Source organism: Lithobates pipiens, unplaced genomic scaffold, assembly GCF_037356315.1.
Source record: "Lithobates pipiens isolate NorthernLeopardFrog02 unplaced genomic scaffold, aLitPip1_a1.2 Scaffold_23, whole genome shotgun sequence".
Classification (NCBI taxonomy): domain Eukaryota; kingdom Metazoa; phylum Chordata; class Amphibia; order Anura; family Ranidae; genus Lithobates; species Lithobates pipiens.
Window position 1 is genome coordinate 311,691,722 of NW_027507785.1, and position 15,459 is coordinate 311,707,180.

General features: G+C 42.4%; 1 protein-coding gene across 1 annotated transcript in view; it reads right to left on the reverse strand.

Annotated features, from left to right (window-relative positions):
• LOC143926614 (interleukin-12 receptor subunit beta-2-like) overlaps window positions 1-15,459 on the reverse strand; it is a 127,976-nt gene that overhangs the window by 34,033 nt on the left and 78,484 nt on the right. Inside the window, exons 9-13 of the mRNA XM_077450515.1 lie at window positions 13,276-13,486; window positions 10,643-10,831; window positions 8,478-8,564; window positions 6,351-6,509; window positions 1,396-1,515 (exon numbers count right to left, since the gene is read on the reverse strand). Of these exons, the coding sequence (XP_077306641.1) occupies window positions 1,396-1,515; window positions 6,351-6,509; window positions 8,478-8,564; window positions 10,643-10,831; window positions 13,276-13,486 (766 nt within the window). The remainder of the gene's footprint in view (window positions 1-1,395; window positions 1,516-6,350; window positions 6,510-8,477; window positions 8,565-10,642; window positions 10,832-13,275; window positions 13,487-15,459) is intronic.

Below are 15,459 nucleotides of genomic sequence, written 5' to 3' on the forward strand. Positions count from 1 at the left end.
ACATGCCGAACGGGCTCCCTGGCACATGGGGCCAGGTTGCAATGGCGACCCCTGTACATACACTTCTGTCATGGCATCACTTAACCCAGAAGACTGAGGGCCTCTTGTTTTTGAATAGAAGTACTGCAGGGGGCAACTCCAGGTTCCCAGTGATTTTTGCAGCCTGAGCTCCACGTTTATTAATATTAAAATTGCCCGGAGTTGTGAATATTCTGTCAGGGTTTTACTGCTTTCCATGTTCCTACTGGGGAAATGCCCTTTTCCTAGTCAGGACAGGAAGCTTACTACTTTTTGGAGGTTCCATGTGCCCACTCTGGCAGCACTGGCATACAGCATTGGAATCCACAACAAGAACATACCGAGGAGGGTGGTTATGCTTCCATTACATTAAGACCATGAAAGGCTAGCATGCCCACCCTCAAAAAGAACAATACCTGCTTGGTGTTTGCATGTTCCCCTTGTACTTGTGCCAGTTTCCTCCAAGTACTCAGGTAGGTTAAGTGGCCCCTGCATGTGTATGTATGAATGTGAGATAGGGACCTTAGATTGTAAGCTCCTTGAGGGCAGAGACTGATGTGGATGTACAATATGTGAAGCGCGTAAATTGACAGCTCTATATAAGTACCTGAAACAAATGAATAAAAAGGAAGTGCAGGAATAAATTCATGGTTGCTCACATACAGTATGTCTAAATAATAATTTTTACATACTGTATGTGAGCAACCATGAATAATCACATATACAGATATGTGTACTGGAAGCAGTAACAGAAAGTACATTTTTAATTTTTTGGATTTAGTTTAATGTGCCACTCGATTCCCTCACTTCCTGTTTGGGGAAACCATTTTAAACCGTACAGGAAGTGAGGGCAAATCTCTCTGCAACGGAGCCTGGGATAAGAGTAAAAAACAAAACAGGGGGTATGCCCAGAATTTGGTTAGACGCCCTGCATTAGGCTTCGCCTCATGTACAGGTACCACTACGTGTACGTCTGAGGGACCCCCCTCCAAATCTAGACTGGTGCCTACATGGTCCACTTATAAGGGTCTCCAAACCCTGGTACCCTTGTTCCATTTTTTTTCGAAATTCGAAATTTTGAAAATTCGGAATTTCAGAAATTTTGAAATTTGAATATCCGAATTTTCGTATTTCCGAATGTTCACATTTTTGAATTTCCGAAAAGATCAAAGAACGAATGAAACAAAAGTAAACACATTTTTTTTCAGTGCACATGTCTAATGTTGCATACCACTAAATAAAAGAAAAAATTATAAAAACATACAGGGGTTCTAATGCTTGTCACACACATAGCGGGTTCTTATTTAGCCAGCCCTTATCAAATACTGAACATCCATCTTGGAAAGACTGATCGTTTGAACCAGGCAACACGCTTACCAGGTTCGATGAATGCACAGGAGTCGGGTCCCTGGCCAGCCTTGGTTGATGCGGATATGCAAACCGAATAGCGCCGATCTGTATTATAATCCTTGAATGTAAAGTGTCTCGCTTCTGAGTCTAGAATTTCACAAAAAGAAACAGAATTAGATCCCTCAAAGCTCTACAGCTTTATTGATATCATACAAGTAGTAATATTAGAGCTGGATTCCATGGCAATGTATGTTCTGGTAAAATGTATCTCGACCAATCGTGCATCAGCCATATCTTGACTCTGAAATTGGCAGAATGATTTACCCATCTCGGCCGATTGGTCGCTTATATATTCTAGCACGTTACTACACATCTTTTGGTCTTTAAGACCCGCTTCCTGATTCGCCGGGAGGAGAGACCAGAAGACAAAATCGAATGTTCATTCGCTAATGTCACATAAGAGGTTGGGCAGCCAAAACCTTTTGAAGCCACGGGCTCTAATCATGTGTTCCAAAAAAATCCCCATTGAAATCCATAGAGATTAGAGACCGGGCTCATGCATAGAGATTAGCATATCCCCGCAGAGAGATTAGGGGCTGGGTTTATGGAGATTGGGGGGGGGGGGGTTGGCGGTGCCCTTGTGCCCCTTATGAAGTGGCTTTAGGACTGAGCTGTCAAACTGATAGTTCAGAAATCTTAAAGTAGTGAGGTGTTGGATACAAATCCCCAAATAATAGGTGAATAATTTATTAGTAAAGCCAGATAGCTTTAATTCAGTGGCTCTAAACAAACAGACAGGGGTCTCCCAAATTGCAAAGTCTATGGGGGTTATTTACAAAAGGCAAATCCACTCTGCACTGCAAGTGCACTTGGAAGTGCAATCGCTCTAAATCTAAGGGGTAGATCTGAAATGAGGGGAAGCTCTGCTGATTTTATCATCCATTCCTGTGCAAGCTAAAATGCTGTTTTTTATTTTCCTTCCATGTCCCCCTCAGATCTACAGCGACTTTACTTCCAAGTTGCAGTGCAAAGTGGATTTTCCTTTAGTAAATAACCCCCTATGTGTATCTGAACCAGAAGGAGCGCCAGGCAGTCTTCATATCCAAAACTGTTTTAGTAAATCCATAAATAACAACAGAAGACAAAAAGGCCACCAACACATTTCAGGGACCAAAAATCCCTCTTCGTCAGGGCTACAAGCAATACAAAATATTGAAGCGATATATTTGAAAAAAAAAATGTTAAACAATGTATTTATAAAATACTATTAACAATAATGAGAGCTTATATAAGAGATATTTAGCAATTTACAAAATGCTCACTAGAGGGAGCTTTTACCAAGGTAGATGGGGGCAATTATAAGTGAATCATCAAAGTGATATTTATCCCATAAATGAAAATTATTAGATGTGGTGACTGCATTTGTTATTTTTTTCCTTCAGATTTTTTTCCCATCTGTTTTCAACTGGTGATCTAGCCAGTAACACACAGTAAGTCCAGGTTGCAGTTGATGTGGTTTTCCCCGCACATTTTGCGCTGCATTTTGCATTTTTAAAACACTTTTTTTATGCATTCTTGCATTGATTTTTCATGTTTTGCATTTTTTTTAATTGCCACTTGTTAGAGAGCAGACAGCCACCAGCTCCTGAACAACTGGCTATTCACAGCTTGTTAAGGAGAAGAAAAAAAAATGCATTTCTATTACACGAAAAACACAATATGCTGTGGGAAAAAAGTCCCTGACCCTTTCCAAAAATGCAGAGGCTGAAAAATGCATAGATGTGAATGTGCCCCATAGGAAACCATCTTAAATGGACTGTAGTGTGCTTCTGCAAACTGCAACATGCACCAAAAAACATATTAGTGTGAACACTCCTGTATTAGAGTTCCCCACTCTGGATAAAGCAGCAGCAGAGACACCTTTGGACAGCAGAATTGTAAGTCGGGGGGGGAGTGTTAGATACTTGCAGATTTAGATACACTAATAAATTGAAGCCGAACTCAACGCAAGCAAGGTCCACAAAGACATGGATGAGTGAGTTTGGGATGGAGGAACTTGACTGGCCTGCACAGAATCCTGACCTCAACCGAATAGAACATCTTTGGGATGATTTGGAGCAGAGAATGCGGGCCTGGCCTTCTCGTCCAACATCAGTGCCTGACCTCACAAATGCGCTTCTGGAAGAATGGTCAAACATTCCCATAGACACACTCCTAAACCTTGTGGACAGCCTTCCCAGAAGAGTTGAAGCTGTTATAGCTGCAAAGGGTGGGCCAACTCAATATTGAACCCTATGGACTAAGACTGGGATGCCATTAAGGTTCATGTGCGTGTAAAGGCAGACGTCCCAATACTATTGACAATATAGTGTGGACCTACAAATAACAAAAAAAGGTAACAAAAAAGCGAGCAGACTCGATGGACTACTTGATCTTTTTTTGTCACTTTTCTTTCTCATGAAAATAATCATTATTTTAATTCTGGTTCTGTAATACTTTACACGCTGCCATCTTGTGGTCATTTTACAGAATGCTACACTCATACCAGCACCAAATAAAACAGCAATTTAATAATTTACTAAAAAAAATCAGCAGTGATTTACAGAAGGTACAGAATCGTCCTGTTCACTTCTAACCCATGGCATAGCTTTCACTTCCTATGCCCTACCCTCCTCCTGCCCAAGCACAAAAACACTTTGTATTATATTACTTATTCACAAAATACAAAGGCTTCAGTGAGAGAACAGCAGAGGGGAAGAGAAACAAGATATACCTGTGCTCAGATCCCAATAGCTTCTACATGTATATAATATACCAGGTGCTAAAAGGGTGTGACCACATAACACTGAACACACCGGATGAACCCTCTGCACACTGTTTATACCCTTTCAAGCAAACTTGGCAATAATAAAAAAACGGGATATTTAGTTCTCACATATATTGCAATACGTGTCTGAGCTGGCCAACTGCATCAAAGTAATCCCTCTTTAGCCAGACCTACTCCGCTTTGCCACTGTAAATGCTGCTGCGGACACAATGCCAACCTGGGGCAAACTGACACTGAGGAAGGAGCAAGCATGCTCCGAATGCGAAGCCACCTCCTCTCACCCTGCACCCGGAAGTCACATCATCTCCAATCGCCTCTGTGTTCCCTGCTGTTCTCATAGGCTGTGAATGCTGGAATCCACCCATATGAGCCGTCAGCTGCACTTCTGAGACACGGACGTTTAAGAGAAAACCAACCCCCCCCCCCATTTTTTGCTGCAGGATTACTATCATGATTGTGTTTATGCTCCTTTTGTGAGTAGCTTCACTTTTGACTTATCATTAAATGGTTTACCAATACTGCACTTAGAGGCGCTGTGTTTCTTTTCCATTGACCTGCAATACAATAGAAACAAGATATACCTGTGCTCAGAGCCCAATAGCTTGTACAGCAGAGGGGAAGGGAGGGCAGAACTGCTGTGTGTGAGAGCGTCTCTCCTGTCAGAGCTCTGGGAGTGTAGCGATAGCTGTTCTCCCGGATCTCCTTAAAGAGGAAGCAAACCCTGATGGGTTTACTTCCTCTTTGATTCCCTGCAAAGGTAAAGCATAATGGACTACTGTGCATCGCATAGTAGCCCATTGTGTGTCACTTACCTGACACATGAGCCAGCGAAGTCACCGCTGTCCCCTGTAGTCCGGAGCCTCCATCTTCTCAGTGGGTCTCGATGCTCCGCCACTGTCATTCGACGAAGCCGCGATGACGTCACTCGCGGCATTTCCCATTGACAGCGGCGCGCTCAGTGTGCCTGCGTGCCGCTGTCTACGGCACATGCGCCGTAGACAGCGGTGCCTGTGTTTTGGCAAATATCTCCTAAACCGTGTAGGTTTAGGAGATATTTCTTGGACCTACAGGTAAGCCTTAATCTAGGCTTACCTGTAGGTCAAAGTGGTTTGTAAGGGTTGGCGGGCGTTGGCGGTAAAGCGGTGCTATTTTTAGCACCGCTTTACCGGTGTTTTAGCGGCGTTATGCAGTTAAAAACACCCCGCTAGCGGCCAAAAAAGGGTTAAAACCGCCCGCAAAACGCCGCTGCATAGCCGCATTACCCCATTGATTTCAATGGGTAGGATCGGTGAAGGAGCAGCGAATACATCGCTCCAAAGATGCTGCTAGCAGGACTTTTTTATCATCCTGCCAGCGCACCGCTCCAGTGTGAAAGCCTTCCGGCTTTCACACTGGAGTGAAAGGAGCCGCTTTTTTCAGACGCTATGCAGGTGCTCTTTTTAGCGCTGTAGCACCTGAAAAAGGCCTCAGTGTGAAAGGGGCCTAAAAGTGTCAGATGCAAATATAAGAGATAAGTCCACGTGGTGACATGCACCTCACTGGACTAATTTTATGCCGGCGGATTTTAAAAGTATCTGAATTCCTGGATTTCAGCTTTGAAAGTGGAACTGCAGTCCGCTCACATAATTTGTGATAAAAACATCTTCGTCATTCTGAAGCTTCCCTCCAACCACTTTGCATATTATTTTATATATACTGCGATTCTGTACTTGCCAAATATGCGGCAGAAATCTCCCTCCACTGAGTTTGGCTGCAACCATTTTAAACATGGGCAACTGAAGCTGCTGCCTGTTCACTTCCTGGATTCACACAGAGGCACACCTCCAGATCTGGAACCCTCATTGGCCCTCTTATGACTCATCACCCCTCCCTTCCTGGTCAATTCTCTCTCTCTCTCTAGAGAGAGAGAGAGCTGTGTATGATGTAATAAGCCTAGGCTTTTTACCAGACAAGAAACAGGAAGTGGGCTGTATAAGGTATTTACTGGCAAAAAAAATAAGTTTTACTATCCAAAGTTAAAATAACAAGGGTGGAAAATGTAATAAATGGAAAGATGAAAAAAAATGACTGAAGGTCCGCATTAAGTTACCTGTATTCTTGGGAGGGGGGTGGAAACATACATTGATTATTTTGCAATTATTCTGACACTACTTACTGTATGTGTACTGTACACTGCTGGACCATTCTGTCACATTCAGGGTGTATGTAGTGATAAATCCTCGCTGCTTACACACAGGAACCTCCAACCACTCGATTAATAGTGTGTTTGGTAAAATCTTCCTTACGGTTATAGAATCTGGTCCACTTTCAGGTTCTGCTTGTAAAATAAATGGTGATGTAAAAGTAAATCTGTTATACAACTGTTATGTGCATATTACTTTCCATATGATATTGCTGAGTGCTATACAGAGGCGTATACGGAAGCACAGGATATAAAGTAATGGAGGAAAAGGATCTATCAGAACAGTATACGGAGGCACGGGATAGGACAGAGTGCAATATGGAGGCAGAGGAGAAAAACAGGCTCTATATTGAGTCGTATTGGATGGTAAAATATATAGTGGCATAGGATATTGCATAATGGTACATGGAGGCATTATTTCAGAGCTCTAAATGGAGATATAGTATATAACAGATTAGGATATGTAAAAACAGCATAGGGCAGACAAATATACACTATATTACCAAAAGTTTTGGGACACCTGCTTTTTACACACACCTTTGTGGATATATATATATATTTATATATATATATATATATATATATATATCTTTTGCATGTTACAACTTCAAAAGTTGTTTGTTTGTATTTTCATCTTTATTGATGTTCCATATTGCACTTTTTGCACTTTATAATTGTTATTTTTGATAATTTATCTATACACTATATTACCAAAAGTATTGGGAAGGCTGTCCGCAAGGTTTAGGAGTGTGTCTATGGGAATGTTTGACCATTCTTCCAGAAGCGCATTTGTGAGGTCAGGCACTGATGTTGGACGAGAAAACCTGGTTTGATTTCATCCCAAAGGTGTTTTATCGGGTTGAGGTGCAGGCCAGTCAAGTTCCTCCACCCCAAACTCCCTCATCCATGTGTTTATGGACCTTGCTTTGTGCACTGGTGTGCAGTCATGTTGGAACAGGAAGGGGCCATCCCCAAACTGTTCCCACAAAGTTGGGAGCATCAAATTGTCCAAAATGTCTTGGTATGCTGATTCCCAAAGACAGGGGTAGGCAAGCTCGGCCCTCCAGCTGCGGTGAAACTACAAGTTCCTTGAGACATTGCAAGAGCCTGACAATCACAGGCATGACTCCTAGAGGCATAGGCATGATGGGATTTGTAGTTTCACCCTAAGAGTTCCCTTCACTGAAACTAAGGAGCCAAGCCCAACCCCTGAAAAAACAACCCCACACCATAATCCCCCCTCCACCAAATGATTTGGAAGGGTGGTCCAATACTTTTGGCTATATAGTGTGGATGAGCGCGTTTGAGGTGGAGGAACTTGACCAGCCTGCACAGAGTCCTGACCTTAACCCAACAGAAAACCTTTGGGATGAATTAGAAATCTGGAATAATGGTCAAACATTCCCATAAACACACTCCTAAACCTTGCAGGCGGCCTTCCCAGAAGAGCTGAAGCTGTTATAGCTGCAAAGGGAGGGCCAACTCAATATTGAACCCTACGGACTAAGACTGGGATGCCACTAAAGTTCATGTGCTTGTAAAGGCAGGTGTCCCAATACTTTTGGCAATATAGTGTATGAAGGCATGGAATAATAAAGGACAGTATGTGGGCCACATGGTATTTTGTTGTGTAAATGTATAGCGGCAGGGGATAATACAGAGAGCTATAAGGAGGTACAAGACATTATAGAGCGCTATAAGGAAGTGCATGATATTATACAGCAGAATATGGAGGCACAGAATATTAGAGATTGCTATATGGTGGCACAGGATATTACAAAGTAGTAATGGAGGCACTATAAGTAAGCACATGATATTATACAGCAGTATATAGAGGCACAGTATATTAGATCTTTCTATGACGGGGGGCACAAGACATAAATCAGCACTATATGCATGCACTGGATATTGCAAATCGGTACATCAAGCTATAAGACATTATAAAGTGGAAAGTATGTAAGCACCCTATAACATCCATGCTGTAACTACAATCAGCAGTGCAGAATTGATAATCACAGGAAGGATCTAAATCGTCTCGAGGAGTCATGTTAGGTTACTTGGTAAATAAATCCCTTAGATATGAAAAGACGACAAACTCACTGAACTCCACTGTGCTGGGCCGACTAACCCCAGAGCTGTATACAGCGTACAGCAATATCGTCACACGTTGGTCGGCTGAGATCGTATCTGAAAGGAAACAAGTCAAATAATCAAACACAATCATGTGGCTGCATAAGTGTTATTCACATAAATACTGTAAGTGCTGCACTCAAGGAATCTAATATATGAAAAATATATGAAAAAAATCATAAAGAGAATAAGTCCTCCTGAATATAAGTCCACCAAAGTAAGTCCACCATCCAAACTGCAGTGCGGTGCGAATCACATGCGATCCCACACAGCGCACCAGCATCCCTCTCAACTGTCCCTGACTTGGAGCATTGTCCCTCTGTCCCTCCTTCCTCCTCATTTGTCCCTCATTTTGATCTGATCTATATAATTGTATATAAAATGCATGTCCTATGCCTACATACATTCGCTAGTAGGTGTCCCTCATTACCATCTCAAAATGTTGGGAGGTTTGCGGGTCAGTGTGAACCCCGCCTTAAAGGGGTTGTAAACGTTTGTGTTTTTTCACCCTAATGCATCCTGTTGTAGCACTAACCCCTGAAGGAGCTAATGGTTTTATTCGGGGGTTACCGTTACCTCTTCTGCTCGCCTCTTCATCTTAGTGGGGTCCCGTGGAAAGTAGCCCAAATGAAGATATATCAGACACGTGGTCCTTTTTGAAGATTTATTTAGGGGTAACACCAAAGAAAAACACAAGACACAGTCCTTCAATAGAGGGTTAGAGGATAAAGGGGAGTTCAGGCACCTGGTAATTGCGGGTTAGAGGTATCAGTCAGATCCAGAGGACAAACAGACTGGATCCAGCAGTCACCGGATAGGCCCCTCTCACTTGACCTAGCAGCCAATGAGATGCCAAACAAAGTCTCTGCCACAGACTTGTTAATGAACTTAGAGATTCATGAGAGTTTTTAGGAAGAACTACCATACAGTACCAGATTCTTTAAGCCGACCCGGCAATACTGTAAGGATATTGATCTGGGATGCGTCCTCAAACTGAGTTTCCAGGCTCCTCCAGAAACACCAGCCTTGCAATCGGTCCTCCACTGGAAAAGTCCTCCCCTGGATCCTCCAGCTTTCCTCAGCTTCTCCCCGCAGGCGAGATAGCACAGGACCACCCCTGGATCAGTAGGCCCCAAGACATTCCTGGGCCTACACTCTCAGTTGCAGGACCATGCATCACAGACCCCAGGCCAGGAGGGCCCTGGGGTCGGGATCACGGACCCCAGAAGGCAAAAACAACCCCGCAACAACAACCCAGAAAAGATGGTGTCGGTACCTTAAATACCCTCTCCCAGAATGCACAGCAGGGAAACCACACCCACTGAACCATTTCTGAGCAAGAGGCGGCATTCAATACATCCAGCCTGCTGCTGTTCCCCACCCACTGACGGTGACACCTACAGTCAGGTGGGAATCAGTGCAACCCAGCTGAACTGGTACAGAAACCAGGACTTTAGAAAAATTAGTCTGAGCCAAACTACAGCTTCAGTTAATTAAATTTAAGAAAAAACAATAACGTCTGCTCATCAGGAGCAGGGCGCTACAATATGCATTAGGGTGAAAAAACACCTGGCAGTGATTGGCCCCCCGTTTTACTTACCTGAGCCCTGGAACTTGACCCGGCGGTGATGCGCTGTCTCTCTGCCCGGGGTTCTCGGCTCTTGATTGGATAGATTGATAGCAGCGCAGCCATTGGCTCCCACTGCTGTCAATCAAATCTAGTGACGCTGGAGCTGGGGGGCAGGGCTGAATCATACATTCAGCGGCTATGGACGCCGAATGCTGGATTCGGGAGCGCGCCCGCAAGGTAACCCCCTCGGGAGAGAGCTTCACCTAGGGGGTTATCTGACGTGGGGAGGCGCCGCAAGAGAAGAGCAGGTTCGGGCCACTCTGTGCAAAATGAGCTGCACAGTGGAGGTAAGTATGATATGTTTGTTATTTAAAAAAAAACTTACAATCACTTTAAGAGATGATCAATGGCTAACAGTACAGAACTCAACTATAGAAAAAGAAAAAGTGTCTGTATTCGATCTCTCCACTAGGTGGCACAATAAGCCAACCAAATGTGCCAAGGATAGGAAGAAAAATAAATTAATACAAATGATACTGAGGAAACAAATGAAACAAATAATTACCATTTAACGAAAGATGTGTTCTGTCCTTGGAGAGTTTCTGCCATGACACGTTTCTGTGTTTCCCATCACAATTGTCAGGATTCCACTGGAGAACGTACCAGAGCAGTGAGTGCCCTCTGTTGGGCGGACTCTGCCACTGAACATGGATTGGCCAAGTTGTAGCACTCAGATTGGCCGGTCGAGGTAAATCTGAAACAGTGGAATCAGTAGTAGCATGTTAATAATAATAATAATAAGGAAAATAATCACAACATCCACGAAGTATACAAATCAAGATGAGAGCAGTAGCACACCAAGGAATTCCTTGCAGTAAAAGCTTTAAAACAACACAACATGAAACTTGCTCGGGACCTCCTTTTGTGGTTCACCAAAAAAATGGGCCTAATCATGGAGATGTCATAGGAGAGGAAACACATCAGAGCACAAGGGCCCGGATGGGAATTCATGTTATTGTCAGAGATAGTGGACCCTCTGTTCCGCCAGAGCCATAGGGCAAGGTCTACCTAACCACCCAGTGTTTATAGAGCAGTGGTTGTCAACGTATGAGCTGAAGGGGGCCTCAAATGCGGCCCCTGACATCACCAAAGGGCCACACAATATTCATTACAGGTGGTCCCCGGGTTACAAACTGTAGGCTTGTTCTTAAATTGAGTCTGTAAGTCGGAACAAGTAAATTTTTTTTTAAATATAGCTCCAGCCCAAAAAAAAATTTGTAAGCTTTTTGGATAGCATAGAGAAGGGTTAACACCCCTGTAACGTTTGTTTTGCTGTCTGTGCCCCGTTCAGAAGATCTCACCTCACTTTTTGTTAGACATGTGCAATTTCGTTTAGTTCCGAATTTGTTTTTTAACAAATTTTGACAAATTCGTTAATTCAGAAATTTCCAAATTTTTCAATTTCCGAAAGTTCGAATTTCCGAATATCGGAATTTTCAAATTTTGGAAATTCAAAAATTTCATAAATTCGAAATTTCATAAATTTAAAAATTAAAACAATTGGAAATTTGAAAATCCAAAAATAAGAATGAAAATCTGAGTATTCGAAAATCTGAAATAACTTACTAATAATAAATATTAAATTAAATAGGTATTGGACTTTCCTTTCAAATTTGGCTGTTAGTAAACGTAACGAATACGAATTTATCTGAAGTTACGAATTATCTGAAATAACGAATGCCATATCTAAATGAATGGAATTGAACGATCTGATAAAAAGGTTTTATTATTATTATTGTTATTTATTATTATTAGATCGTTACGTTCCATTCGTTTAGATAAGGCATTCATTATTTCAGATAATTCGTAACTTCAGATAAATTTGTAGTCGTTACGTTCACTAACAGCCACATTTGAAAGAAAATTCTAATACCTATAATTTAATAGTTATTATTAGTTAGTTATTAGTTAGTTATTATTTCAGATTTCCGGGTTTTCAAACTTTCGGATTTTCATTCTTTTGAATTTTCAGATTTTCATACTTTTGAATTTTCAGATTTTCTTTTTTTTTTCCCATAAAGATTTTATTCCGTTTAAGAACATACAAAACAGAAACAGTTGTCAAATGACATAGTAAAACCAAGGACATAATACTAGTATCATTTGAAAGATACAACATGAAAGAACATCTTGAAATAAAATGAGCAAGAACGAAATATGGGATCGGTCATTAGCATAGGAGGGTGGAGGGTCTCATTCTCACTTTTCACCTCCCCCCAGTTTCCCCCCCCAAGATGTAATCCCAGGAAGGGAAGGGAGTATTGATTAGGTCCCGGTCAGGGTTTAGATCAGCCTTTCTCAACCTTTTCAACACAGAGGAACCCTTGAAATAGTTCTCCAGTCTCGGGGAACCCCTGCTAAAAATTAGAAATCTACAACTCATGATTCATTAGTGTGATGGTCAGTGGGAAGAATGGTCCTTACACTTGTAGTCATTGGGAAGAATTATCTCCTTACAGATAGCTAAAAAGATCAATGGTGTCAGTGGGAATTTATCCGAGAAATGGCCCAATGCTGAAGGAACTCCTAGCAACCTCTGGAGGAACCCTGGTTGAGAATCACTGGTCTAAGGCATAGCGTATCCTATTAAGGCAAGTGTGGCGGCCAAGGGGAGGCACCTCCAATTAAGTCGTAGTGTGTATGTTCAACTGGTATATATAAGGAGATGAGTACTCCATGATAGAGTAGACAGAGAATAGGGAAGAAAAGAAAAGGCAGAGATGAGGAAAAGAAGAAAGGAAAGGGAAAGTAAAGAGTGGGGAGGATGGGGGTTAGGTCCAGGGGATATTTATTAGGGAGTTGAGAGTGGGTCCGTGCCCCCCGTCCCCATGCCAACCTGCATGAATTTTCCGATTTTCAGTCTTATTTTTGGATTTCCGAAATTCCGAAATTCGGAAATTCAAAATTTCAAAAAATTTGAAGTTTCGGAAATTCTGAAATTTTGGAAATTCTGAAATTTCAAAATTAACGAATTTGTCAAAATTCGTTAAAAAATTAATTCGGAACTAAACAAATTGCACACATCTAAAAACTAATCCCGCGACCATATCAAAGACTAGTAATGTGCAATATATTACATTTTTGGTGTTGGGTTTAGATACAATCTAATATTTTTTAATAAATTATAAGCCTTCTTACCAGATTCTTCCTCGGTGTATACATTACTTTTGGGGGAGATCCCAAAGGAATTGAAGGCAGAGACCGATAACATCTTGACCCCTTTTGGGACCAGTGTGACACACTCCACCTCCGATACCGTACAATTCCTGAGAGTAGTTCTATTTTCTTTATCCAAATAAAATACTTTATATCCCAAGATTGTTCTTTGTGGAATTTCCTCATTATCTTTCTGTAATAGCATAGAATTAAATCAGTGACAACAGACAGCAATAAGACCAATTCATTTACACAGCAATGAAAGAAAATATTTCTAAGGATGTAAGATCTGTACACAGGCCATGGCAGCATCACACAAAGGCCTTGTCATCTACAGCACTATACAAATGGCAGTATGATATTGTGCACTAAAAATATACAGTCATCAAATTACAGTGCATCCGAAAAGTATTTACAGCGCTTCACTTTTTCCACATTTTGTTATGTTACAGTCTAATTCCAAAATGGATTACATTCATTATTTTCCTCAAAATTCTACAAGCAATACCCCATAATGACAACATTAAAGAAGTTTGTTTGAAATCTTTGCAAATGTATTAAAAATAAAAAATGAAAAAAATCCCATGTACATAGGTATCACAGCCTTTGCTCAATACTTTGTTGAAGCACCTTGGGCACCAATTACAGCCTCAAGTCTTTTTGAGTATGACACTACAAGCTTGTCACACCTATTTTTGGGCAGTTTCTTCTATTTTTCTTTGCAAGACCTCTCAAGCTCCATCGGGTTGGATGGGGAGCATCGGTGCACAGCCATTTTCAGATCTCTCCAGAGATGTTCAATTGGGTTCAAGTCTGAGCTCTGGCTGGGCCACTCAAGGACATTCACAGAGTTGTCCGGTAGCCACTCCTTTGTTATCTTGGCTGTGTGCTTGGGGTCCTTGTCCTGTGTAAAGGTGAACCTTCGACCCAGTCTGAGGTCCAGAGCGCACTGGAACAGGTTTTCATTAGGGATGTCTCTGTACATTTCTGTATTCATCTTTCCCTCGATCCTGACTAGTCTCCCACTTCCTGCCGCTGAAAAATATACCCACAACATGAATGAATGAATGACTTGTATAGCGCTGCAAATGCCAACTGAATCGCCTCAAGGCGTTTGATCCGACCTGCGTTGATTCCTTCTTAAAAGAGGTGAGTCTTGAGTTTTTTCCTGAAGACCCGATGGTTTCCTTCCAGGTGGATGTTCGTGGGTAGAGCGTTCCATAGTCGTGGTTCTTGGACTGCGAATCTTCGTTCTCCCCTTGATTTGTACCGGGACTTGGGGATGAGGAGGAAGTTTTGGTTGTTTGATCGGAGGTTGCGATTGGGAGTCTAGTGTTTTATTGTTTCGCATAAGTATTGAGGAGCGTCTCCTTGTGTGCATTTGTGGCTCAGGCAGAGGGTCTTGAATGTGATCCAATCCTTTACGGTTAGCCAGTGCAGCCATGATGCTGTCACCACCATGCTTCACTGTAGGAATGGTATTGGCCAGGTGATGAACGGTGCCTGGTTTCTTTTACAAAAGGTTTTATTAATAGTCATGACGCTTGCCATTCAGATGCCAAGATCCAGGAACCTTCTGGAACCTGTGAAGTGTCCCTGAAGGTTGCAGGGAAAGAGAGGGGGGCTGAAGTGGGAGTGTATACCTATCAAAACTAGGTAGCCACCCCCAAAAAAAATTATAATGTTCCAAATATGGTTGAGGAGGGGGAGGAGAAAATAAAGTGAAACTTCCCCTTCCCCTTACAAATCTCTCCTAATGCGGACCAATGTCAGCTGGTAGGTCTGGCACTTACCCCATCTAGGTGGCAGGTGGCAGGCAGTGGGCAGTGGCTCCTGTGTCCTCTCTTCCATCACTACGGCTTCCACTGCGTGTCTCCCTCCCCTCCTCCTAGGCATCAAAAAAGGATCGCCTGTACTTTCAGCCAATTGGGTGACGGGTCTCAAAACCTGCTTTCTGATCTTCCGGGAGGAGGATTAGTGTTAAAATAACGAATATTCATTTGCTATTTTAACACACTTGGGTGGGCTCGGTTCGCATTCTCTGTGCCCCGAGCCGACCCTATTTTAAAGCCTATTAGAGCCTCTGGCTCTAATCAGCTGCTTCAAAAAAAATAAAACCAGCCCTCCCCCCCCCCCATTGGAATCCATGCATCCGGCGTCATGCAA